Source organism: Aquarana catesbeiana, linkage group LG03, assembly GCF_042186555.1.
Source record: "Aquarana catesbeiana isolate 2022-GZ linkage group LG03, ASM4218655v1, whole genome shotgun sequence".
Classification (NCBI taxonomy): domain Eukaryota; kingdom Metazoa; phylum Chordata; class Amphibia; order Anura; family Ranidae; genus Aquarana; species Aquarana catesbeiana.
In genome coordinates this window covers 329577796-329605116 of record NC_133326.1, presented here as the reverse complement: position 1 = coordinate 329605116, position 27321 = coordinate 329577796, and the positions used below count along the sequence as shown (strand labels likewise).

General features: G+C 42.5%; 1 protein-coding gene across 4 annotated transcripts in view; it reads left to right on the top strand.

Moving 5' to 3' along the window:
- The window catches only part of RAB24 (RAB24, member RAS oncogene family), a 68367-nt gene that overhangs the window by 35176 nt on the left and 5870 nt on the right, over positions 1–27321 (top strand). For 2 of the 4 annotated variants that reach the window (XM_073620489.1, XM_073620488.1), the window contains exons 7-8: positions 4317–4367; positions 22782–22844. In XM_073620489.1, coding sequence (XP_073476590.1) covers positions 4317–4367; positions 22782–22844 — 114 coding nt within the window. The remainder of the gene's footprint in view (positions 1–4316; positions 4368–22781; positions 22845–27321) is intronic. The other 2 variants (XM_073620491.1, XM_073620490.1) reach the window with 1 other exon arrangement.

The window sequence follows — 27321 nt, the reverse complement described above, 5'->3', positions numbered from 1 at the left end:
GCGTCGATACCTCACATGTGTGGTTTGACCATCGTTTTCATATGCGGGCGCTACTCACGTATGCGTTCGCTTCTGCGCGCGAGCTCGTCGGGACGGGGGGTTTTTAAAAAAATTTTTTTTGTTTTTATTATTTATTTTACATTATTTTATTTATTTTTACACTGTTTAAAAAAAAATAAATTGTGTCACTTTTATTCCTATTACAAGGAATGTAAACATCCCTTGTAATAGAAAAAAGCATGACAGGACCTTTTAAATATGAGATCTGGGGTCAGAAAGACCTCAGATCTCATATTTACACTAAAATGCAATAATAAGAAAAAAAAAAAAAAGTCTTTTAAAAAAATGACATTGAATAAAATGTGCCTTTAAGAGGCGCGGGCGGAAATGACGTTTTGACGTCGCTTCCGCCCAGCAGTGTCATGGAGACGAGTGGGTGCCATCTTAGCCTCACTCGTCTCCAGACACAGAAGGGAGAAGGACGCGATCGCCTCCTCCGCTACCGACGGCTCCGGTAAGTGGCGGAGGGCATCGGATCGCGGCGGGAGGAGGAAGATGTATAATCTCTTTGCCCATATTCACCGCAAACCTCAGGAACTTCTGGGACTGAGGTGCTACAGGAATATGAAGATAAGCATCTCTCAGATCGATTGATGCCATAAAACAATCTTTTGTCAGACTGTTCCTGACAGTGAAAATTGAGTCCATACAAAACTTTTTATATAGGACTGACTTGTTCAGGGGTTTTAGGTTGAGGATAAGACGGAAGTTTCCGGATGGTTTTCTTATCAGAAAGATGTGTGAATAGAAACCCTGACCCTGTTTTTCTGGGGATACTGGTATCACTACCCTCTGGTGCCTCAGATCCTTTTAAAGGTTCTTCATGGCCAGAGCCTTTGTTAGATCCCTTGGTAGGTTTGTTACAAAGAATCTTTCTGGCGGGCGATCCGAAAACTCTATCCTGTAACCTTGGGACAGCATGTCCAAAATATATAGACTTTTTGTCATGCTGGCCCAAAGGGGAAGGAAACTTTGAAGCCTTCCCCCCACCGGTACGCACAAGTCATTGCGTTTTACCGGAGGCTGCAGGAGGATGGAAAAGGACATTTCCTTTTCCCTTACCCTTCTGCGATGCCCAATTTTTTCTTTTCTCCTGGGGTTTGGTTTGTTCCTGAGCCCTTTGGGAACGACAAAAACGTTTAACTGGCTGTTTTTTCTTTTTGATGGGAAAAGACTTCGTTTTATCAGCTGTTCTATCTAGAACCGCATCTAAGTCAGGTCCAAAAAGCAAGTCACCCAGGAACGGTATCCCACACAGCTTGTTTTTGGATGCCGCGTCCCCCTGCCAAGTTTTCAACCACAGAGCCCTTCTGGCCGAGTTGGCTAGGGCAGCAGATCTAGCTGTCATTTTAATCGATTCCGCTGATGCATCAGATATAAATGCGACAGCGGCAGACAGAGTCGAGAATGAATCCAAAATTTCTTGTTTTGGTGAGTCTGCTGAGATATGGGCCTTAAGTTGATCTAACCAGAACTCCATATTCCTGGATACCACCGTAGTTGCCATAGCAGGTTTAAGATTTCCCATGATGGATTGCCAAACCCTTTTTAGTAGCTGGTCCATCCTTTTATCCATGGGATCTCTCAACACCCCCATGTCCTCGAATGCCAAATCTGTTGACCTTGAAACTTGGGAAAACACGGCATCTAGTTTGGGGTTTTTGTTCCAAACCGCCGCTGGATCTTCATCAAAAGGAAAATGCCTTTTTAAGGCTTTGGGAAAGAAAGGCTTTCTCTCTGGCTCTGTCCACTCTTTCTTAATAGCTTCAGAAATAACATGTGTGAGTGTACTGGAAAATTGTGATTTTTGTGTTCGCTAAGCCCTGCATACATTTTATCATGCAGAGATAACTCCTTTCTTTCCTCCTCCAGACCCAGTGTGGTATAGATTGCTTTTAACAGGCCATCTACCTGTTCTAAAGACAATTTACATTTTGAAGGTAAATTTTCTCCTTCCTCCCCCTCATCAGAATCCTCAGATTGAGGACTATAAGTGAGCCTTGAGAGAACTGTGAGGTAGTAGGCTGACTCAGGGATGGGTTTGCTAGCGAAGAGCGAAATGATTGGATAGTCGCATCAAGTTCTTTTTTAACAGATGCAATCAAGTCGCTGCAAGCGGAAGAAGCTTCTTCTTTAACTAGCAAATCAATACAGGCTTGACATAACGTCTTCTTCCATCCTTCAGGTAGCTTGGATTTACATGAAAGGCATTTCCTTTTTGCCACTGGATCAGAGCTCTTGGCCTGCCAGACAAAAAGAAGAAACCATCCCAGTGAAACAACTTGTCCTTTTCCCAAGGATGCTCACCACAGGTGCACAGTAAGAACTAAACTGCCTTATGTGCCCAGACAGGCCCCTGCCACCGGGGGGGGAGGGATAGAGAGAGGAGAGAGAGACCCCACAGTACAAGGAGGACAGTATACAACTGCCCCTTACCTGGGCCTTGCTGGTGCCTGTGCCTGTCCCACTCGCTTCCGCCATCGATTCCATCGAGGAGCGCTTGCTGTGTTGTGTGGCTAAAACGCCGGTTCCGGACTCCCGCTAAATAAGCACCAGCCCCATTCCTCCCCTTTCCCTCTGCGATTTCCAGCGGAAATGACGCCGCACGCCTGTTCCGTGGGCGCCGCCCCTTTTCCGGATGCCTCAGTTCCGGCGGATGGAGCCCCGCCGCCATCCCCAAGATGGCGGCGGTGCAATAAGCAACAGGCGGTGGACTTGAGAAAAAAACACAGTAAACGGTCACCGCCTGTCTTGCCGCCGCCTAGGAGCGATGCCCACGACAGTCAGACTCACCCTGAGCCCAGATGAAGAGGGAGAGGGAGCCCAGCCAGCAGCACCTAACATCAGCTGTGGAATGGGAGGAACAGCTCTCATGAGGTAAAAAGCATTTGGTGAAAAACACAGGAAACCTGAGCTCCCAGGACAGCACCTGAGAGCCCTGACTTCCCCACGAAGTGTTCCCTCCGGAGGAAACACAAAAACTGACAATGTGTGGAAAGGAGCCTCCTTTTAAAGTTTGGTGGAAGAGGTGTTTCCTGTTTGCAAGGGGAGGAGTCACTCTCTCAAGTGCTGTCCTGAAAGACGATAAGGGAAATTTAACTTTTTGGTCTAAAAACAAAACACTATGTGTGGTGGAAAACTAACACTGTACATTACCCTGAACACACTATCCCCACCGTGAAACATGGTGGTGGCAGCATCATGTTGTGGGGATGCTTTTCTTCAGCAGGGACAGGGAAGCTGGTCAGAGTTGGTGGGAAGATGGATGGAGCCCATCAAAGGGCAATCTTAGAAGAAAACCTGTTAGTCTGCAAAAGACTTGAGACTGGGGTGAAGGTTCCCCTATAAGCAGAACAACAACCCTAAACATACAGCCAGAAATACAATGGAATGGTTTAGATCATTGGTCTTCAAACATTGTAAGCAAAGGGCCAGTTTTGTGTGCTTTAGGCTTGAGGGGGGGGGGGGCAGGCTCTGGCCAGTGAGAGTAGAAAATGCCCCAGCATCAGTGCTCCATCATTGGTTCTAATGGGGGGAATAGTGCCCTATTGTTGAGATCAATGAGATGAATAATGCCTCATTGACGGTGTTAGTAGGGTAAATGTTGCCCCATCATTAGTGTCAGTTGGTGGAATAGTGCCCCAAGGACCAGATATAAAGCAAGCAAAGGGCCACATCCTGCCCCGGGGCCACAGTTTGGAGACCACTGGTTTAGATCAAAGCATATTCTTGTGTTAGCATGGCCCAGACAAAGTCCAGACCTAAATCCAATTGAGAATCTGTGGCAAGACTTGAAAATTGCTGTTCATAGATGCTCTCCATCCAATCTGACAGAGCTTAAGCTATTTTGCAAAGAAGAACGGGCAAAAATTTCACACTCTAGATGTGCAAAGCTAGTAGAGACAAAGACAAAAAGACTTTTATTCTGTAATTGCAGCGAAAGATGGTTCTACAAAGCATTGACATTCTGAAAACCATTTATCATTTTCCTTCCACTTCACAATTATGCGCCACTTTGTGTTGGTCTATCACATACAATTCCAAGAAAATGTATTTACGTTTTTGGTTGTAACATGACAAAATGTGGAAAATTTCAAGGGGTATCAATACTTTTTCAAGGCACTGTATAAAAAAAAATCTGCAGAAACACAGCAGTGACTACATGTGCATATACAAGGTCTAAACATTTCTGGATATTGCTTAGTACCATTTGTCTCATGCTGCAGGAGTTCTAATAGTGTTTTTTCTCTCTGCAGAAATTAAAGCTCACCTTTGTGAGACATCTAGTAAAACAGGACACAGTGTGGGTAAGGGCATGTTTTATTCCGTTACTAAAGTGTCTTCTTTTGCTTTCATCAACACTTTATCGATGGTACTTTTTTTAAAATCAAAGAAGTTTTTATTTAGAAGATACTAAGTACAAAAAAATAGTAATAGACCGGTAGAAACAGCTCCCCCCCCCCCATTCCATTAAACCAATGAGCACATCCATAAACAACTCACAATCCAAGCATATCAGGTACATTAGCATGTTGCAATTTCAGTTTACATGTTTAAACAGCAAACCACTCCCCTTAAACCTTCCCCGGCTGTACACCCAGATAGGTGAATATTTGGCATTCTATTTATAGGACCAATCCTCAACTGTATGCCACATTGTTTCATCACTTCAACATTTCTAGGATTCTCTCAGAATACACTCTTTGCTAGTCCAGGGACATTAAGCCACAGAGACCAACGTTTTTCATATTTAGTAAGTTGACCCCTATGTTGATATATGTACCTCTCCAAAAGGAGCGTGTTCCCCATATGAGTCACCAACGTTTTGACTGATGGGGGGGGGGTCATGGACTTCCAGCCCAGTAGAATGACCTTCCTAGTCTGAAATCGGACCTGTGAGAAAGCCACTCTAGTTGCTTTCTCAGGTATCACCTCTTCAAGGATTCCCAGTAAGCAATGAATAGGGTTTAAGGGACGATTCACCTGGAATACTCTATTAAGCTTGGAGAGGACTTCACTCCAATAGCGATGTAATTTTGGGCATCGCCAAAGGAGGTGAATAAGATCCCCAGATGCTTGTCGGAATCTACCACACAGTGGGTCGGGGAGTCTTCCCATCTTGTGGAGTTTTACTGGGGTATAATCCACTCTGAGTAAAATATATAATTGCAACACCTTCTGTGAGAAATTGAGGGAGCATATATTGGCCGACTGAAAAGCTTTTTCCCACTGATCCCCTGTCAAGGTTCCCACATCCTCCTCCCACTGCGACATTGTCCTGGTGGGATGGCTCTCAAATACTCCATTAGGAGCATGTGGTAGCAGTGGGATATAAAACTTTTAGTTTCTAATTGCTGCTTTGGGTGAACTGTATGGGAGGCAAACCCATGAAATAAAATGATTGCCGAATCCAAGCTTGGACAGAATCGCCCAAAGGTACGGCCAGCTGATACTATCAAATGCTTTTTTTGCGTCTAGGGAAAGGAGTGCTCTCTGTAACATATTATCTGCCTACGTCTGCATATTCAGGAACAACTGCCTAAGGTTGGTATCGATGGTACTTTAAAGTGTAAGTTCACCCGTTTAAAAGGTGAACTAACACTCCACACCAGGGTTCCATGGAATCCTAGGGTTCCTCCAGAGATTGCTAGGGGTTACTTGAGCAATGAGAACCTTCTGCCTCCCAGATAAGTTCCCACTGGCAACAGTAATGTTTTTAGCTATATGTAAGGGCTCTTTAAGACAGGAGTTGAATTCTAAAGCAGCCTTAATGCACCTATAGCGTTAATGAGCGTTTTGGATGTGTTGTACAGGCATTCATGTTATGGTAAGCAACACTCCTGAAACATCCTGTGAGATGTGTTTTTTATTTTGCACAAGGCTAATATGGGAAATTATCACTTTTGACACTTTGCAATCACATCTTCAATATAAGTGAATGGTGGCAGTTTCAAAGCATCAAATGCCAGCAAAACTTTGCAGGCAGCACTGCAATGCGAGGCAATGCTAATGCTGCAGTGTGAACACCTCCATCTGCTCCCTTTTTTAACAGTTTTGAGTGGCATTGATAGGTGTTCGGGAAGCGATAAAAAAGGCGACCCAACCACCTGTTTTCAATGGCTGCGTGAAAGGGCCCTGAGGGTGTAATTCTTCCCAATGACCACAAGTGTATGGAGAATTCTTCCCACTGACCAGCACATTAATGAATCATAAGTTGTTGATATAGTAATTTTTAGCAGGGGTTCCCTGAGACCAGAAAGGTTTTTCAAGGGCTCCTCTGTGTTGATAAGGTTGAAAAAAACCTGCTCTACAGCCTAAGTTCCATCCCAAATTCCCCCTGCTATTACCTTCATGGGTGATGAGCTGTCAGTGCCTACGCAGCCAGTGTCGCGGTTCTTGGATTTGAAATCCCTGGTCTTTTCCAACCTTTTTTTCTGCAAGGTTTCTGGGGCAGATCCGAGCGATTCTGTGGTCAGTGGCGGCACAGAGAATCTCTCTGAACTGTCCCAGAAACCCTGCAGAAAGAAGGAAGAGAAGAGCAGTAGTTTCAAATCCCTAGACCACTACACCAGCTGCATGGGCATTGACAGCTCATCACCAATGGAGGCAAGTGCAGCAGGGAGTGGGGGGATGGGGAATGTGTAGTATTAGTTAACCTTTTAATTTTTTCTGAAAAAGTGAACCAGGCATTCAGGAATTACTGCACTACTTGGTCAGCATTTAGAGTCCTTTTTTTTTTTTCTGTAACACTAACCACAGTGACATTGCGTGAGTTCCTGTTAGTGACTAGTGCACAACGCATGGTGCACCGCGTGAAAAATAAAATCTGGCTGAGCAATGGCACAGCTGTTGGCAGTTACCTGTGTGTACAAGCCTTCTCATGTTTAACCACTTGTTTACCGGGGTAGTTTTTCAATTTTTTGCACAAGTTAAAATCTGAATTTTATTTTGCTAGAAATTACTTTAAGCCCCCAAATAATTTTATATTTTTATATTTTTTGAAAGCAGAGACTGTGAAGAATAAAAGGGTGGTAGTTGCAATTATATTATAACTGCTTGGAAAAAATATAAAATATGAGGTTTCGTCGAGTACATAGATGCATAACATGTCAAGCCTTATAATTGCTTGCACCTGTGAGATTGCGAAAAATATGATGGTACCCAAAATTCCTTTTACAGGTTATCAGTTTAGCGTTAACTAAGAATTATGGGCCTAGAATTATTGCTCTCACCCCGTGCTTCACAGCGATACCTCACGTGTGTGACACAATTTATGTGGAAATGCACAAACTAACCCTACACTGCCGCTTTGAGTGTGTCCAGGGGTGCTTTAAAATTAATATTATTATTTTTTTTTTATAGAAAAAGTAGGAATTTTGTAAGTTTTATGTTGTGCTTGTGTCCAATAGTAATGAGTTTAGAATATTGTTATTGAAAATTACATTTGTTATTCTACCAGTCCTATGCTTTAGATAATGTATAGGGGTCTTTTACAAACCCTGTAAGCTGTAAGAAAAAAGATGTGCAAAAATGCTGTGGTCACCCTAGGTTAAAAGTGAACCTTGAGACCTGGCAGTGAAAAGGGTAAAAGGCTAAGTTTAGTGTGAAAAATAATAAATGCACATGTCTTTGCAAGTAGAAAAAAAAAGTGCATTTATTTTTTTTTCTAAGAAGCCTGCGGAGCATAGCATCCACATTCAGTGGATGGCAGGTTCAATGTCAGACACATTGTTCCTGCAGACACTTCATACAGCAATCTGTCCATACCTCTGTACAGGCAGAAAGTTACTGAGCTGCAAGAAGTGTCAATGGACTATGAGGGCGCTGATCAGCACTGACAGATGGGACTGTTCTTCATTTACAGATCTGATCTTAAATGTGACAGCACTTGTGGGGGAGAAGAACCTCCACCAGCTGTCACGGGGAAAGGGGTGTGGGGACCCAGGGAGTGAGGGGGACTGGTGATTAGCAACATTTTACACCCTAAATATGGGTGTAACATGTTGCTAAAGGTGAACTTATTAGGAAATCTAGTCTGGGAGATATATGGGGGCTGCCATTGCGGACGACCTTCTGAAAATGCTAGTTGTCTGGCCACTAGCTTCAATACTTTGAGTTACTGATTCAAAAATAAACATGCAGCAAATCCAAATGAAGCCATTTGTCCTGGGTCACTGAATGAATGTATTGAAGGTTTTTGGATCAGTATGACAGCAGGGCAACCTGTATTTTTTGAATAGGTCGGCTATGGCAACCTACATGGTCCCACAGTACAGGTTTTCCTCAAAGTGATACTTAACCACACACTGGGGTTTATTTACGAAAGACAAATACACTTTGCACTACAAGTGCAAGCTACAAATGCAAAGTGTACTTGGAAGTGCAGTCACTGTAGATCTAAAGGGGTAGATCTGAAATGAGGGGAAGCTCTACTGATTGTATTATCCAATAATGTGCTAAAATGCAGTTTTTTACTTTTCTTGCATGTTCCCCTCGGATCTACAGTGACTGCACTTCCAGGTGCACTTTCAGGGCACTTGGCACTTGTAGTGCAAAGTGGATTTGCCTTTAGTAAATAACCCCCACTGTATAATTTACATTGTCCCTGTTTTTGTATATAGACGATAGCCCTGTAATTATTTTAATTAAAAAACCCCCATCTAAGTACCTTTTTCCTAATTGATCTATAGCTGTCGCATGACCCAGATCTTTCCCAGCCTGTCTGCAGGGAAACCAAAGCAGGAGAAGCTGGTCACATGTAACAAAAACAGCCTTTGGAATAGAGTAAAAATAAATAAATAATATCAATAAACTGTGTCACACCCCTCCAGCCTGAGTCTATGAAAAAGAGGGAGGTAAAGCCACCATTATTCTACAACATGTAATATCTTGACCCCACTGTGTTTAGCTGGCTAGTGGGCATGGAGGAGGGAAGGAGTGGGCTGTCATTTACCACTGTGTATATACCCACATGTGTGACGCTATAGTCACATGGGCTGCTCAGATGTGATAGGGAGGAAACGCATAGAAACTCACTGAAAACTGAGCATGTACAGAGTTGCCAACATTGCTCTGCAAAATCCCCAGCTACAGTGGGGACATAATCAAAAGGTGGAGATAAAGAGCAGCGGAATCAACAAGGTTTTTTTGCAGAATACAGAAAAATCTCATAGTGACTATGTGAGTATGAACAGAATGTAATACAGCATTTATTGAGAGTTTTTTATGATGCGGGTTTAATGACACTTTATCTCCTTGTCTATCAACATATATTTATAAACCACTTGGTATACAAGGGGTTAAAGCAACTTCACGGCTGCTACTGTAGCCACAGCTGGAAAAAGGGCTTTTCGATAAAAGTAATTTGGACTGCTCTAGAGGTCACTTTTATGGGGGGACTCTGAAGGTATGACCCCTAATGTCTCCATTAGGAGGGTCTGTCACCTGCCCAATGCTACCACTTAAGGGATTTGTTAGCCCCTTGTGATAGTAACAAAGTTAAAGAGGAAAACATTTTTTTTATGTACATTAAAAAATAAAATTGCTTGACGATGGCTGTGAAAGTCAAGAGCGATGACATCACCCATAGGCTCCCATGTTGCAGCTGTTGTCATCGGTCCCTCCTCTCCCCTGCAGCTGCCGGATCACGTGACTGGAGCAGGCTAAAAATAGATACGTTTATACATCTTTCTTACACAGGTTAGTTAGTATAGGTATAAATCCTGTATAATAATAGGTGTTTGAGGCATTTTTAGACTAGTTGGGCTTTAACTGGAATTATACTTTTAATAAATATTTGTATATTTTAGATTAGTGCTTTTTGAACACATTCAAAACTGTAGATGAGCAGCTAATGCTGTGTGTGTGCTACAATAAAATGATGTAGGTATACATTTTATTGCAAAGCTGTGCATCCCTGATGCACAACACACTTCTCCACATAGCATTACACTAATGTAACTTGAAAAAAAGTTTAAAATAAAATGAAGCACTGCAATGTTCATGTCCACTGGTGTGACTGGGCCTTAGTTTGTTGGTGCCACAATACGTAAAATATGCATTACCACATATACGTCTGTGGAGGACTGCTCTGCTTTGATGCGAGGATGCTCATTGCATGGTCCCAGCCCAGTGACTGAGTTGCCATGAACTACTGCTGGTCATTGTTTATGGTCAGGAGCTTCTGATCATGTGACTGCTCTGACAGCTAATAACAGTAGTCATGTGATTGGGAAGCCCGCTTCTGCCTCCTAGGATTTAGAACCTTTTAAATGGCTGCGAGGCGGCAGTGGCAAGGTTCAAATCAACACGCATTAATTGCAACAAACAGGTGCATCTTCCACTCTTTTTTTTTGTGCATTTTAATAAGTTAGCATCTAATGCACAGGTGTTAAAAAAAGTGAGTTGGGATGAACGGCACCACAATGTAGTATACTTTCCTATGACGCACAGATGTGAATAGGGTGTTCTTTGTACATTTTTTTTAACTACTAGCGGGGCAAAGGTGAAGGCTTAGGTTTAGTGGAATATCAGGGCTCTGAACAGTGGCAAGTCTCAACAGCAGAAGGGTTGACTCATTTGTTTGAATGAACTGCTACGATTAGCAGCTTGTCAGCTGTTTATCATAGCTATTCATTTAATTAGGACAGTCAGGTAGACCATTCAGATTTAAGTTAATAGTCAACCATGAGCTCAAAGCAGAGTGGGTAAGGCATACTGGCTGGCTGCACTCTGTTCTGTGCCACCGTATATATGCCTTTCATCAGTGGCAACAAAAAGGGCTAAAAGGTATACTAGAAGTAGACTTTTCATTACTAGATAACAAGAAGTATCTCTATGTTATACATTTTGAAATGATTGAGGATGTAGTAGAAGTTTGGGATTTGTTTCTCCCACTCCTTCATCTGTTCACTTGGCTTCACAAAATATGCAGATAAACCTGTTAAGACTATGTGAGGAGGTCAAAGCTCACAGAGGTAAAAAAAGGGGGAGGTTTGGGACTTTATATGAGGCATGGGTTAGTGCCTCCATCTCTATTCGGGTACATATCAAAGGGAATTGAGACTTTAAATGAAGCAGTTGGAATGCGGAGGTATGGGTAAAAGATTTTTATTCGTAACATAATTGTAGAAAAAAAAAAGTCATTTCATATATATACATGAATGGGATATGCACAGAATGTAGCATATTGGATAGAAAATACATAGATAACACAAATCATGGGTGGTAAGATATTGCACAGGTGCCAAGAGTGGCATGCCCGAAAAATGCATCCGTGATCACATGATAAAAGAGGTTAAAACATGATTAATCATAAGAGTGTGGCATCAAAATTGGCTTATAGCTCGATGCGTTTCGTGAATACGTTCACTCATCAGGAGCAGATGCAACAATTACCTGTAGAATATACAAATTAGTAAACCAACTCTGGTAAGAGAAGGATAAAAATGGAGGATATTTCAATATGAATAATTAGCCAAGCGCACTTACCAAGGCGGACAGTGAAAATGGCATGTGGCAACTGCCACAGGGTGCGCAGGAGGTACGGACCTCGCCACGGGAGCTGAGGTGGCATGTACACAGGTTGCAGCTATCGGATGGTATGCGGAAGTGCATGAATGCGTGGATGGTGTCCATGTGACAAAAGGTGATGGTGTGTGGCTCGTCGCACAAAATTATCTAGAAACAAATAATGTGGTAAGTATGAATGATTAGATTAGACAATTTTGAATTAATTAAATGTGATGTGTGAAAAGTGGACCCTGTGGGGTTCCATGTGGGTAATAATGGTGTATGTATGTGATGAAAATGAGCTAATATGGAATATTAACCCCAATGTGGTTCCATGAGAGGTGATAATGAAAGGGGAATGTTAAATAAATGACCAATCTGTGTGTGGGACGTGATTGTCAATTACCTAGATATGTGCATACTGATGCCAAAAAAAAACAAACCTAAAAACAGAGAAATAATGTGTGTGTGAAAAAATGTGACATATGAACCAAGGTGAGCTGAAACAAAAATGGGGAACACTTACCCATGGGCTGCATTCATGCAATACCAGCGGAAAATCAGCTGGTATGCAAGAGACCCCAGGAGGAGACCGGCCGCAAAGACAGTCTACTCCGACTGGGGTGTATGTGTACATGCCACCAACCCCACGTGCGTGCGTACTGGAAGGGACGGCGTCTGCACTTGAGCTAACTGATTGCTCAGCGATTGGTGCCGGATTCCCTCACTGGAAGCACGTAGATGGTACTCACTACGTCAGTATGGTGGCGCCAACAAGTGACGTCACACGCCCGACATGGATATTGTGGCGCTGATGCGCTGAGGGGCGTCCACCCGAACCTCCCCTCCTCCCTTTACACCTTACAAAGGTGTAAAGGGAGGAGGGGAGGACCCACAGAGCACATCGCAGTCCCCGCATCAAAGGAAAACCCCCCCAGCAGCACTGAGATGCTCATTATACCAACAGAGGCACATGACACTGGGCGAAGGAAAGGCGTGCATGGGATAAGAAATGGTATATATGTGAAAACACAGGATCAGTGCCGGGATTGCCATCTATTATTATTATATGGTGGTAAAACTAATAATTACATATATATATATATATATATATATATATATATATATATATATACAAAATGATTGGCTGTGTCAAATGTGCAAATCCCATCAGGGCATAAGAATCTATAAGCAGACCTCGCACGTGGATGGCAGGGGAGCACTGCAGATCCAATTTTCCAACTGCTTCCATCCCTGTAAATTCTGTAAAAAAGGGGGAGGTTTGGGACTTTATATGAGGCATGGGTTAGTGCCTCCATCCCTATTCGAGTACATATCAAAGGGAATTGGGACTTTAAATGAAGCAGTTGGAATGCGGAGGTATGGGTAAAAGATTTTTATTCGTAACATAATTGTAGAAAAAAAAAAGGATTTCATATATATACATGAATGGGATATGCACAGAATGTAGCATATTGGATAGAAAATACATATCGATAACACAAATCATGGGTGGTAAGATACTCCTTCATCTGTTCACTTGGCTTCACAAAATATGCAGATAAATCTGTTAAGACTATGTGAGGAGGTCAAAGCTCACAGAGGTTGGCACTAACTAACCACTCTTCCTGTTATGTGAAGGAAATGCTGATCAGCTATAAAGTAGTAGTTAAACTAATAAGGGACATTAGAATTTTGTGTTGTAAGGAGACAATGAGCATTGTTGATATAAACTAAGGAACTAGAGCAGTTCTAAGACTTAGAAAACCATACTACATTGTGTGAAGGGGAAACGTCTTGCCATTTTCTAAAAGACTTTAAGTTAACCTGTTATGAGAGGAATTTTGAGCTATTATGCTGACCCCTAGGTGTCCATAATCTGTAGCATGAAATAAAAATAGTGCTGCGCTGTAAATATATAAATACCAACCATAAGTTATACTAAAATTAAGCACAATACAATGTCATACAGCCATACCTGGGCAAATAACAAATAAAGTGACAGTGTGCAAAAGTGCCAGTGACATAAAGAAACACTGAATAAACATGTGCTATAAATTGAACAATCGAATCAATAGCAAACGTCCCTAGTTCCCGATGGATATTCGATGACATAAATAAAATATAATATCATATAATGTCCTTTTCTTCGTAGCCTCCCTGACGGTTTTCCCGAGTGTGGTTAAATTTCAGTCCCATTAGCGGTAACCCCGAGCCACACTCGGGATTACATTGCAGGATCCTGGTGCGGCGTTATTTACCTTGTCCCCAGGATCCTGTGATGTCCCCCGCTGTGTCTGCGGGCTCTGTCTCCTCCGAAGCCTCTCCGTGCCAGGCTCCGTTCCCTGAGAGCGTCGCAACACACGGGGGCGGAGCCTGGCGGCAAATTCAAAAAAATGTGAAAACCATAACACATACACTGCCAGGAATCAGGACATAATGAAAGGGTTTTGTTCAGAACAGCAACAAAAAGGTGGACGATTTGGATAACGCCGGGTTGGAGGAGTTGGACGCATCAGCTGTGTTGGACGCCACCACTTCACGGTCCCCGCAGAGGGCAAAATCTGCTTGCTTGTCAGACCTTGCTAATAGGGAGGTCCACCATTCAGGGTGAACGATTTGGATAACGCCGGGTTGGAGGAGTTGGGCGCATCAGCTGTGTTGGACGCCACCACTTCACGGTCCCCGCAGAGAGCAAAATCTGCTTGCTTGTCAGACCTTGCTAATAGGGAGGTCCACCATTCAGGGTAAGGGTCCACCTTCAGCATTTCTTTGGATTTATTTCAACAGAGAGTCACATCTTTATACTCCTCTCTTCTCCCTTCACCTATATGGGGTATGGCGGGATGGAATGTGGGTGTGTTTCCCTACTTTTATGAAGTTGATACACACTCATGGAACTTTTTTGCTCTTCAGTTTATGGACTAAAATCACTACTTTTATGTATTTTCACCACTGATGAATTTCACTCTGTTTAGTGATAGTTTGAAGTGATCACTCATTCAGTATATGTTATATTTGAATTGTGGATATGTGTGTTTTTGCACACAAGTGCACACTCTTCTCATGTCATTTATTTTATTGCACTTTTATTCATGCACGTTCAATTAATCCATTTTTTATTCGATTAATGTCACTAGTCTTTGTATACAGGCTGTAAGCGCACTTATTTAGATTTTTTATAACACATACAGTACTGTAATCTTACAGATTACAGTACTGTATGAAATTATTTCACATCCCTTTTGTCCCCAGTGCTTTGGCCCATGCCCTGCATGCAGTTTTATATTATATATACTGTTCTTTCTGCCTGGAAACTGGAGATTGTCCATAGCAACCAAAATGTGTCCCTTTATGTCAAAAGTGGCTTTAGACCAGCTAGAAAACAGTGATAGTAAATTAGAACACTTGCAGAATTGAGCGATAGTGAATCGTGGGGAAATTTTTTATTATTATTATATTATTATTTTTTTTTTAATTATTTATATTTATTTATTACATTATAATTTGTGTTTTTGTGTTTCAAACTTCATCATACCCGGGATATCTACTAGACTCTTGTTTGGACAGATTTAAGTGTGTTATTGTTAAGAATTACAGGCCTACAATATAAAACGCCAAATTTTCATGCAAAATAATTGTACCGCTTTCAGCACCTAAAATCCGAAATAATCATACCGCCAGGGAGGTTAAAATAAGAACAGTGAAGAGCAAAAACAATAAAAGAACCAGGATATTGTCCATGTAGTGTCTTCTTTTGTAGTAAAACTAAATAAGCAGTGCAAAAAGCAAAACTCATATAAAGTGCTGAAGATCTGGTGGTGACTTCTTATATAAGGTGCAGGTGAATGGTGACTTCCTATCTTCAGTGCAATACGTGGTACATGGATGTCCCCTTACCTCACTGCTGTAAGGTAACAGCGTGTAAATGTATCTTTATGGGTAACAGGTATGTTCCCTATGGATCTGGGTGTCCAGCGACCTCTGGATCTGCTGGTGTGTGTCCGTTAATGTGACCAATAGCCCTCTGCCAGATGTGGCTAATTCAGCAAAACCTCATGAATGGGAGTAGTATGAAAGGAAGAAGGGGGGATGGTCGATAGTGTAGTATGTTTTTAAGATACAGTGGAACCTCGGATTGCGAGTAACGCGGTTAACAAGCGCTTGGCAATACGAGCACTGTATTTTTAAAAATCGTAACTCGGTTTGCGAGTGTTGTCTCGCAAAACGAGCACGATTCAGGCCAAAGAGGTGTGCAGTACCGATTTTGGCCTGAGGTGGGGGGCATCGGAGCCGAGCAGAGCCGAACGTCACGTTCGGAAATGCATGGAAAGGCCCGAGTACAGCACGGCTGACCTCGGCAAATCTTGGGTAGGAAGTCTTTCCGAGGTTTGCTGAGGTCAGTGTAAGTGTCCTCAAGCCTTTTTGTCCGTTTCCGAGGCTCTCCAGCACCCCCCGCCTTTGGCCTCATGCGGTATTGCATCCCATTGAAGTCAATGTGGAACAAATTATTTTCGTTTCCATTGACTTCAGTGGGAAAACTCACTTTGATATGCGAGTACTTTGGATTACGAGCATACTCCTGGAACGGATTATGCTGGTAATCCGAGGTTCCACTGTATTTATTAGAAACAGCAAACACAATCCAAGTACTCATATTTAAAATGCATGTAAATTCAAAATAAAACATGAGCAACAAGCTCGCAGACGTCACTTCTGGTGCCTCTACGCCCCAACGAGTGTTTGTCACTGTTACGTGACTTACCCTGATAAAGTCACGTGACAAACACGCGTCGGGAGGTAGAGGCACCAGAAGTGACGTTGGCGAGCTCGCTGCTCTTAAAAACATACTACACTATTTTAAGAAGAAAAGGACACTATATGATATTATATTTTATTTATGTCATCGAATATCCATCACGAACTAGGGACGTTTGCTAATGATTCGATTGTTCACTTTATAGCACGTTGATTCAGTTTTTCTTTATGTCACTGGCACTTTTGCACACGGTCACTTTATTTGTTATTTGTCCAGGTATGGGTGTATGACATTGTTTTGTGTTTAATTTTAGTATACCTTATGGTTGGTATTTATATATTTACAGCGCAGCACTATTTTTATTTCATTTTATTCTAGGGTTTTGGTATTACCTTCAGTGTTTGCAGCAGTACATGTTTTATCTATTTAGTGGCGCGGGGATATTTTCTATTTCATAATCTGTAGCAAGTACTTAGTCCAGGAAAGTTTGGCACACTCTCTCTAGTTTGTAGACTTTGGGTCAGAAAACCAAAGTGTCAGTTTGATAGCAAGGCAGCTAGCAATTTTGGAGAGGTCAGGAACAGCAGCCTCCATGTTTTTGCCATGACAGGTGTCCTTTTACCTCTTGGTTTGGGTCAAAGCTGAGTAATTAAATTAGGATTCTGGGTAGATTCAAAGAAAAGGCAGTAAAATGCAATTATGAATTCATGTAAAAATATACAGACATTTGAACAGGTAAATGTATGGATAAAATACATATATGGGAGCAGAGGTGTTTTCTGAAAGCAGTGGGCCTGTCTGCAAGACTATAAGTTAGCCCTCCTGAGCTGCAAATGATAAAATGGGCATGTTTCAAATTGTGCTGAATATTGGGCATGGCTTAACCCCTTAGCTGCCAGAACCGCTTTTGCATTTTTTGCACAGATGCTTAAAAAATAATTTTAGGCCTGAAGATTGTCGTTTTCTGAAAGCAGACACCCTAGAAAATAAAATTTGTGGCAGTTCTGGGATTTTATGTGCTTGGATGTAACTTAAATTTTTTACAATTTTTTTTTTTATTTAAATTTTTCTTTTTTCCCCCTATGTGATGATTTTTTGGTGACCGGTTCTCTTTAGTGAGACGCCTAGGGTCTAAAAGACACTGGATGTCGACCCTGTGCTCCACTACATGTAATGTAATGCAGAGAGACTTGTTCCATTTATCAGCACAGGCTTTAAAAGACCAGAAACATTGGTTATTTTATTTTTTGTAGGTAAACTTCAGTCATCCTAGCAGCTTTTCCTCTAAAATATTCATTACTATAGTCTGTTATTGTTGGCTTGTCACTGTTTTTTTTTTTCCCCCTTCACCAGAACTTCAGCTACTTAGCCTCTGCTGTAGTGCACATTTACTCCCAGGTTACATACAGTGGCAACAAAAAGTATGTGAACCCCTTGCTATTAACTGGTTTTCTGCAGTCATTTGCCATCAAACGTGATCCGATCCTCATCTAAGTAACAACAATAGACAACAAACACTGAGGGGTTGATTTACTAGAGCTTAGTAAATGAACAGAAGCTCTTCTGACTTCCATCATCCAATCCTGTGCAAGCAAAAATGCTGTTTTTTAAATTTTCCTTTGCACGCGATTGGATATTCTTTGCAAAGAGAACCTTTAACTCATTTACTAAGTTCTGGAGCAACTGCACTTGCAGAGTGCAACTTAACTTTGCAAATTGCACAGTCAACCCCATGGTGCTTAAAGAGGAGTTCCACCCAGGGGCTCCATTAAAACAAAAAAAATTAAAAGTCAGCAGCTACAAATACTGCAGCTGCTGACTTTTAATTTGACACTTACCTGTCCCTGGGTCCAGCGATGCGGGGGATCGAAGCCCCGCTTGTCCCCCCCTCCGCTCGTCGGCACCGGCATTTCAACTGTGGGCGCCGGGCTGTGGCTTCACAGCCTGGCACCCACTGCGCATGCGCGAGCGGCGCTGCGCGCCGTGATTGGCCGCTCAATCACCTGGGACCTGTAATGGGTCCCAGATGATTGACAGGAGGGAGGGAGGGAGCAGAGCCGAGCCCTTCCTGTGCCGAGGGGGAAGTGATGTCACCAGCCCAGGCAAAGGAAGAGGCAGACTACGAGGGACCACCTAGCAACAGGCATTTAGAGGTAAGTTAAAAAAAAAAAAAAAAAATATCCAAATTTTTTTTGTTTTTTTTTTTTTTAGAATTTTTCAGGTATTTTTGTCTTTTTGGGTGGAAACCCACTTTAAGCTGACAACACACAAATCATTCTAATTTATTGTCTTTCACGAACACACTCATAAAACATTCACAGTGTTGGAGGGAAAAGTAAGTGAACCCACAGACTAATTACTTTAATAAAAGCCAATTGGAGTCAGTAGTTTGCACGTCTGGAGTTAAAAAAAAAAACAAACGCATATACTCGCCTGGGGTTAAATGCTTACATAGTGTGGTTGAAAGAAGACACAAGACCATACAGTTCAACCTACATAGAAAACAAAAAGCAAAAAAAAAGCAAAGCAAACCTCCATATACATAATACTATAGCCACGGTTGATCCAGAGGAAGGCAAAAAAAAAAAAAAAACCCAGTAAAGCATGATCCAATTTGATCTACTGAACTGGCCAGAACCAGCTCTTGAGGGAGTCTATTCCACATTTTCAGGGCTCTTACTGTGAAGAAAGCTCTCCATGTTTGGGGATTAAGCCTGGTTTCACACATGTGCGGTGCGAATTGAAGCTCAGGTTTCACTGGGAAGATAAAAATCTGTTCAAAGGCTTCTCTGCGTTCTAGCTGCGGATCAGTGAGCAGGGAGAGGGGGAGGGAGGGGGAGGTGTAGTGAGGAAAAGGAGAAAATCCTTGTTCAGAACGCAATGCATCTGCGAATCAGTTGCGTTCCCATAGGAGGTAATGGGCTTGTAATTCACACCGCAATGCGCAGTGCGAATGCAACGCACATATGTGAACCAGATACATTCAAATGAATGTATTTTAAAATGTCCTGCGAATTGGATGCGGTGTAATCCACATCTAATTCGCATAGGTGTGAACCCAGGCTAAATTTTTTTCCTCCAGACATAAAGAGTGCTCCCCTTGGACTCTTTGATAACATTACAGTGAATAACTCTACACCAAGTTCACTATATGGAACACTTATGTATTTATACATGTTGATCATATCCCCCCTTAATCTCCTCTTATCAAGAGAGAATAAATTCAGTTCCTCTAATCTTTCCTCATAGTTGAGCTCATCCATCCCTTTTATCAGTTTGGTCGCCCTTCTCTGCACTTTCTCCAGTTCCCAGACATCCCAAAACTGAACTACGTAATTCCAGATGAAGTCTTACTAATGGTTTGTACAGGGGCAAAATGATGTGTGTGCATCTCTTTCTCTCTCTGCAGCCCACACCTCTTTCAATACTTTTAGGATTTTGCTCGCTTTGGAAACCACAGCTTGGCATTGCATGTTATCAATACTATGATCTACTTGAACACCCAGATCCTTCTCCACCATTGATTCCCCCCCCCAGTTGTAATCCCCCCACCCCTAGTTTATCCACTTGCCGACCGGCTAACACGATATACGTCGGCAAAGTGGTTTGTTCCCGCGAATCGCCAAATGGGTACATCTGTATGGGCGATTGCAGGTGTGCGCGCCGACACGGCGGGGAAACCGATGCACGCGGCTGGCGGGCACGATCACTGCTGTCCACGGCAATCGCGTGCACAAGAGCAGGAACAGGGATTTGTGTGTGTAAACACACAAATCCTTGTTTTGGCAGGGGAGAGGAGACATATTGTTTGTTCCTACTAAGTAGGAACAACAATATGTCTCCTCCCCCAGTCAGTCACATCCCCATACAGTTAGAAATACTAACTAGGGAACACATTAAACCCCTTGATTGCCCCCTAGTGTTAACCCCTTCCCTGCCAGTGACATTTATACAGTAATCATAGCACTGATCGCTGTATAAATGTCAGTGGTCCCAAAAATGTGTCAAAAGTATCCAATCTGTCCGCCGCCATGTCTCAGTACCGCTAAAAATCGCAGATCACCACCATTACTGGTAAAAAGAAAAAATAATAATAAAAATGCCATAAATCTTTCCTATAGTTTGTAGACACTATAACTTTTGCGCAAACATATGCGCAATATATGCTTATGGTGTTTTTTTTTTTTTTTTTTACCAAAAATGTGTAGAACAATATATATTGAACTAAACTGAGGAAGAAATTTGTTTTTTAAAAACATTTTGGGGATATTTATTATAGCAAAAAAGTAAAACATTTTTTTTCCCTTAAAATTGTCGCTCTTTTTTTGTTTTTAGCGCAAAAAATAAAAACCACAGAGGTGATCAAATATCACTTAAAGAAAACTATTTGTGGGAAAAAGGGACGTCAATTTTGTTTGGGTACGGCATGGCACAGCCACGCAATTGTCAGTTAAAGCGACGCAGCGCTGTATCGCAAAAAATGGCCTGGTCATTAAGTAGCCAAATCTTCCGGTCTGTAAGTGGTTATATGATGCATCCTAGGTGGATGCAGCATCGAACCTCCATTGACTCAACACCAAGAACAGTGTGATCAAAGGTGGCTGATTGCTCAGTTCTTGGTCTTTAGTGAGCAGAGAGCTGATGACTGTCAGTTACGGCTGTCTGCTCTGCTCCTACAGTGATCACTAGAGCACTGGGCTGTGGAGGGGGTGGGAGTGGCTGGCTCAGGCTCTCAGCAGCACACTGAGAGGCTGTGCCAGCTGCTGGTCAGGTGTCTAGAGAGATCCCGACTTTAATGTCAGGATCCACCCAAAGTCTAGACCCGCTCAGTGATGTCAGCCAACAGTGGTCTTTAGATCACTGATTATTCAATAATAAGCGCAGCGCCGCTATGTGAGACACGTCTACTTGTATCCTTTAATTGAATTTGAAGTTATGGTTTAGAGTTACTGTGATTGCTAAAAGACATTCAGACATTTTAAGATTGCTGTTCATAAGAAGCATCTGCTGATGTGACCCATTCCTTTCAAAAAGGAGCTCTCTGAAGACATGTGATCATGAGTAGTTGATCTGCATAAGGCTGGAAAGGGATACAAAGCAATCTCAAAGTGTTTGGGCATCCATCAGTCGACAGACAAATTGTCTATACATGGTGACAATTTAGTACTGTGGCTAATCTTCCTAGCAGTGGGCACCCAGCCAAGATGACTTCCAAGGCACAACGCAGAATACTCAATCAGGGCAAAAAATGCACAGCATACCAACATCAAAACTTTATCATAATGGTGAAGTATAGTGGAGGGAACATCATGATTCAGGCCTGCTTTGCTGCAGCAGAACATGGACTACTTGCCATCATCGAGGGGAAAATTAATTCCCAATTTTACCAAGATAATCTACAGGATAATGTCAGGGTGGTCGCCTGCCAGCTGAAGCATAGTAGAAGTTGAGCGATGCAGCAGGACAATGACCCTAAGCATTAAAATAAATCCACCACAGACTGGCTTCAGAAAAAGAAAATGCACCCAGACCTTAACCCATGAGAATGCAGACAGCCCACAAATGTGTTCAAGCTGAAGCAGTTTTGTAAAGAGGAATAAAATTCCTCCTGAACATTGTGCAGGTTGGATCAAGAACTACCAAAAGTGCTTGTTCAAAGTCACTGCTGACAAATGGGGTTTGACCATCTTTATCTCCAAGGGTTTGCTTACTTTTTCTTTCAGCACTGTGAATGTTTAATGGGTGTGTTCAATAAAGACACTAGAAATTAGAATGGCTTGCGTGTTATCAACTTAAGCACGTCGTTTTTGCCTATTGTGACTTCGGTGTTCAATCACATTTTATGGCAAATTACTGCAGAAAACCACTCAGTTCCAAGGACTTCACATACTTTCTTTTGCCACTGTACCAGCAGGAAGAGTAAGCTGAATAAATGGTTCTTCAGCATGCCATAGTTTCTTTCCTGTACTGTCAGCAGACTAAATTGTACTGGTAAAGAATCAGGCTGTGCTGTTTGATATAAAAGATTTACAAGGCTAAATCCAGCAGGTAGAACAGTTACCTTATATGTATTTCAATTGTTTGTTTATGCATCCCTAGGGTACAGATCTAGTTACCATAAGCACAGACATGTCCATCCATACTGTACAGTGAAGGAGATGTGCAGCAGATACATCACGTGACAGTTTTGTATTAGAAATAATTTTGCATTATAAAGTTTAATGCTAGATCATCAAAATTTTGAGGTTTAGTCAAAAAGGGGGGAAAAAAACGACAAAAATCAAATTTGATTTGCCATTCAGCAAACATGTTGTTTTGTATCTGCTGCCTTATTGCATTCTGTGCGTTTTGGGACAGACAAACTACAGTTCTGTATTTGTATACAGTTAGTAAAACTTTGTGCCTACACTGCTCTTCTCTTATCACTGTATTTTGTGTCTTTATAAACCAGATGAACTGTTTCAGAAGGTTGCAGAAGACTTTGTGAACTACAGTAGCTTTCAAGTTCATACAGGTAGGTTAAACAGGGAAGTATTCCCCATATAATGTGCCTGTAAGGGTATCAAAGTTTAGTAGACAAATCAAGGCTTTAGTGAAGGTTCTGGAGAAGATATGAACCTAGGTCAGAATTTCTGAATTCCCCTCCTTTTTTTTTGTAAAGGCACTCTTTAGAATTGTGTTCAATCTTGGGGCACATCAATCTAAGGGCTCTTTCACACCAGGAGAGCGCATTGGAGAGCATCCGAGCACACATGCTTTCCAGTACGTCGTGTTTTATTTAATGGGCTGCTATATGTGCATTAAACAAAAATAAGTTGCTGACACGATTTTTAAAATTTTGCAGTACCATGCATTATAGCAGGCGTGAACACATGCACATTTGCTAGATAGGTGGGAGTGGCAATAATAATTATTGGCACCTGTTTGTGTGCTATGCAGAAAAACACGCAATTTTACCTGCATTACCACACTGCAGCTGGTGTGAACAAGCCCTAAAATGTAGTTTGTGAGTTCAGTAGTCTGTAGTCCTCTCCCACCAAGTCTCACCTCCTATAATAAACTGTTCCTTCTCCCCTCCTAGCACATCTCATCCTAAACACAAATGTTTGTTACCTTTCCCTCATTGTGAGTTTCCCACCCTAGCACAAATCCCCTCCTAGCAGAACCCCCTCCAAATTACCCTTTCCAACACAAATACTACCCCCCCAAATTACCCTTCCCAGTGCATATAATGTTTACTACCCACAATTTCTGCTGCCAGGACAGGAGCAATGTGGGAAGGGAATAGGGCAAATTAATCAAGCCTTGTACAATCAGATCTGAGAGCATACTGCATAATCTCCTGTATACAGACAGGAGGAAGAGAGCACACCTCTTCCTGGCTCTTTCCTCCTCCTCCTCCTCTCTGCTGCTGTCACTACTCCCCGAAAGCTGTGCAGGTGCCTGACTTGTCTTTAGCAACCGATGATGTCATAGGTTGGTATGATGCAGGCACATTTACAGCTTTCGTGCCAGTTTAAAAAAAAACAGAAACAGAAAAAACACTGGCACCCGGTTGAGAAACGCTGCCCCTAGGTTCTCTACAGACAAAAAAAGTGATGAATGGAATAACCCAGCAGCTCCCATGTTTCTGTTCTTGCATATTTTAAAGCTCAACTGAACCTACAGGATTTGAGGATTCGTGCTGGAAAGGTGTTCAATGTCTTAGCCTAGGTTCATACAAACCCGCTGTGATCCGTGCGTGTTTCCCTCACCACATTGCAGTCACATTGCTCTTGCAATCTGCTGGGGTGTCACTACAAAATGAATGACACTGCAACTGCAGTGCATTTGCCTGCACTGAATTGCATGGTACAAAACGACCATGTAATCCGGCTGTGGTGCAGCACCAAAAAGGTGCATTCATGTCTTTGGTGTGATACGGTGCGATTTGAGCACATTCAAAATGAAAGGGTTAAAATTGCACTGCACTGAATAGCATGCAAATTACACAGGAATGCGGTGTGGTTCCTGTGTGATTCAAATGCAATTCATAGTGTGAACCGAGGCTTATAGTTTTTTTTTTTTTCTTTGTTCTAAAGCAGCCACATCCTGAGTAGAAAAGCCTGTCCCGTCTGCAGCTGCAGAGCGGGAGCCTTGCTCTTTGTAGCAGCGGTCTCATTGTAAAGGTCTGACTCACCCCATATTGAATCAGACCTATAAATTATGCAGCCACTGATTGGAGAGCTGTGGCTCTGACTCAGTATTGGATGTGTCAGCCTGGCCTGTTCCTTGCCAACAGCTGCAGCATGGGACCCTTGTTCTATGTGGGGAAGCAGTAATCTCTTTACAGAGAGCAAGGGTTCCACGCTGCAGCTGTTGGCAGGGAACAGGCCAGTCTTTTATACTTGGGCTGCTTTTTTTTTTTTTTTTTAAAGGAAAACCTGTTAAACTGTAAGACTTTGCACACCTTTTGATAGCCTGAAATGTATTTAGCTAGTTTTAACTTGAAGCGCAACTAAAGGCAGTACTTACTTCCTCTCTAATAGTCCAGGTCCTGCGCTGGCACCTTCTCCCCAGGTATCTCCATTAGCTGGCACGGGATGATGTAACTAGTGTGCATGTGCAGAAGTCAGTCACCCCAGCACACAGAGACTGTGCTGGTGATGTAAGCTGAGCTGCATATGCACAGCTCAGTTTACATGCTGCAGAAGACTGAAAGCAACCTGGTAGGTGTGTTTTATTAAACCTTGCATGTCTCTTCTCCGATAATAGCATGCCTGCTTGCAGAAAAAAAAAAGGGAGCACTACTAAGAGTACTACCAGAAAATCGGACTTTGCAGGCCAGGAAACAATGGAGAGATGCCAAAAAATATACTTCATCATGTTTATTGAAAAGTACAAAATATAAACATAATTCAAAAAGGGATAAAAAGCATAGTATCCATGCATATGTTACAGTTTGTACAGTGAGCCCTTGTGCGTCTACGCGTTTCGCCGTTAGGCTTATTCAGGACTAGAGGTCGACCGATATATCGGCCGATATTTGGCTTTTTTTACTTAATCGGCGTCAGCCGATTGTGCTGATAAAAAAAGCCGATTATAACTTCTGCGGGACTTGCAAGTGACTTCTGTTATAGAAGTCAGTGCAAGTTATCTGAAGTTTTCTTCTCTCCTCCTCTGGGCAGCCTGCCAAATCTGATAAGAAGATACATTGTATCTCTTCAGGTTCTTTTATCAATAGACTGAACTCTTTGTGGAGGAGTTCTCAGTTTAACCATTTAAAGACTAAATCTTTTCTGACACTTGTTGCTTACAAGTAAAAATCCTGTATTTTCTGCTAGAAAATCACTTAGAACCCCCAAACATATATATTTTTTTAGCAGAGACCCTAGGGAATAAAATAGCGGTTGTTGCAATATTTTATGTCACATGGTATTTGCGCAGCGTTCTTTCAAACGCAATTTTTTTTGAAAAAATACACTAATGAAATAAAAAAAAAAAAAAAAAAAAAAAAAAAGCAGTAAAGTTAGCCCATTTTTTTTCGTCCGAAAGTTTTGATTACCTGTTTTTGTGTATTTAATATTTAAGATATAGTTATTTTTTTTAACCTAAATTATACATACAAGTGAACTGATTGGAGGTTTGTTTTGTTTAACCACTTCCCGCCCACCCTATAGCGGATTGACGTCCGGGAAGTGGTTCTGTTATCCTGACTGGACGTCATATGACGTCCAGCAGGATAACATGCCGCAGCGCGCCCCCGGGGGCGCGCATCGCGGCGATCGGTGTGTCAGCCTGACACATCGCTACACCGATCTTGGTAAAGAGCCTCCGGCGGAGGCTCTTTACCATGTGATCAGCTGTGTCCAATCACGGCTGATCACGCTGTCAATGGGAAGAGCCATTGATCGGCTCTTCCTCACTCGCGTCTCACAGACGCGAGTAGAGGAGAGCCGATCGGCGGCTCTCCTGGCAGGGGGGGTCTGCGCTGATTGTTTATCAGCGCAGCCCCCCCTCAGATCACCACACTGGACCACCAGGGATCGCCACTAGGACCACCAGGGAAGGGGCAACATGGATGGCCAGGTATGTACCCCATGGCCATCCACATGTGCCCAATCTGTGCCAATAAGTGCCCTCAAATGGGCACTGATTGGCACCATTATGTCACTGATCTGCCCAGCAATGCCCAGATCTGCCCAGCAATGTTTTATCAGTGCCACCTGTCATTGCCCATCGGTGCCACCTGTCAGTGCCCATCTGTGCCCATCAGTGCCACACATCAGTGCCACCCATAAGTACCCATCAGTGCCACCCATATGTACCAATCAATGCCACCTACAAGTGCCCATCAGTGCCGCCTATGAGTGCCCATCGGGGCCACCTATGAGTGCCCATCAGTGCCACCTATCAGTGCCCATCAGTGCCACCTATCAGTGCCCATCAGTGCTCGTTAGTGCCACTTCATCAGTGCCACCTCATTGGTGCCACCTCATCAGTGCCCATTATTGAAGGAGAAAACGTACTTATTTACAAAAAATTTTAACAGAAACAAAGAAAAACTTGTTTTTTTTCGAAATTTTCTGTCTTTTTTTATTTGTTGCGCAAAAAATAAAAACCGAAGAGGTGATCAAATACCACCAAAAGAAAGCTCTATTTGTGGGAACAAAATGATAAAAAATTTGTTTGGGTACAGTGTAGCATGACCGCGCAATTGTCATTCAAATTGCAACAGCACTGAAAGGTGAAAATTGGCCTGGGCGGGAAGGTGTCTAAGTGCCTGGTATTGAAGTGGTTAATAAATGTTTAAATGTAAAAAATTTTCTGTATTTCACACTGGAGCGGGCATGCGTTGACGGTAAAACGCTGTTAGTTTTAGCGGCGCTATTCGGCTGCTAGCGGGGCGCTTATAACCCAGCTAGCGGCCGAGGAAGGAGTTAAATGCGCCCCTGAAGCGCTGCTGCTGAAATGCTTTGTAGGCGCTTTGGCAGCGGTGCGCATTCATTTCA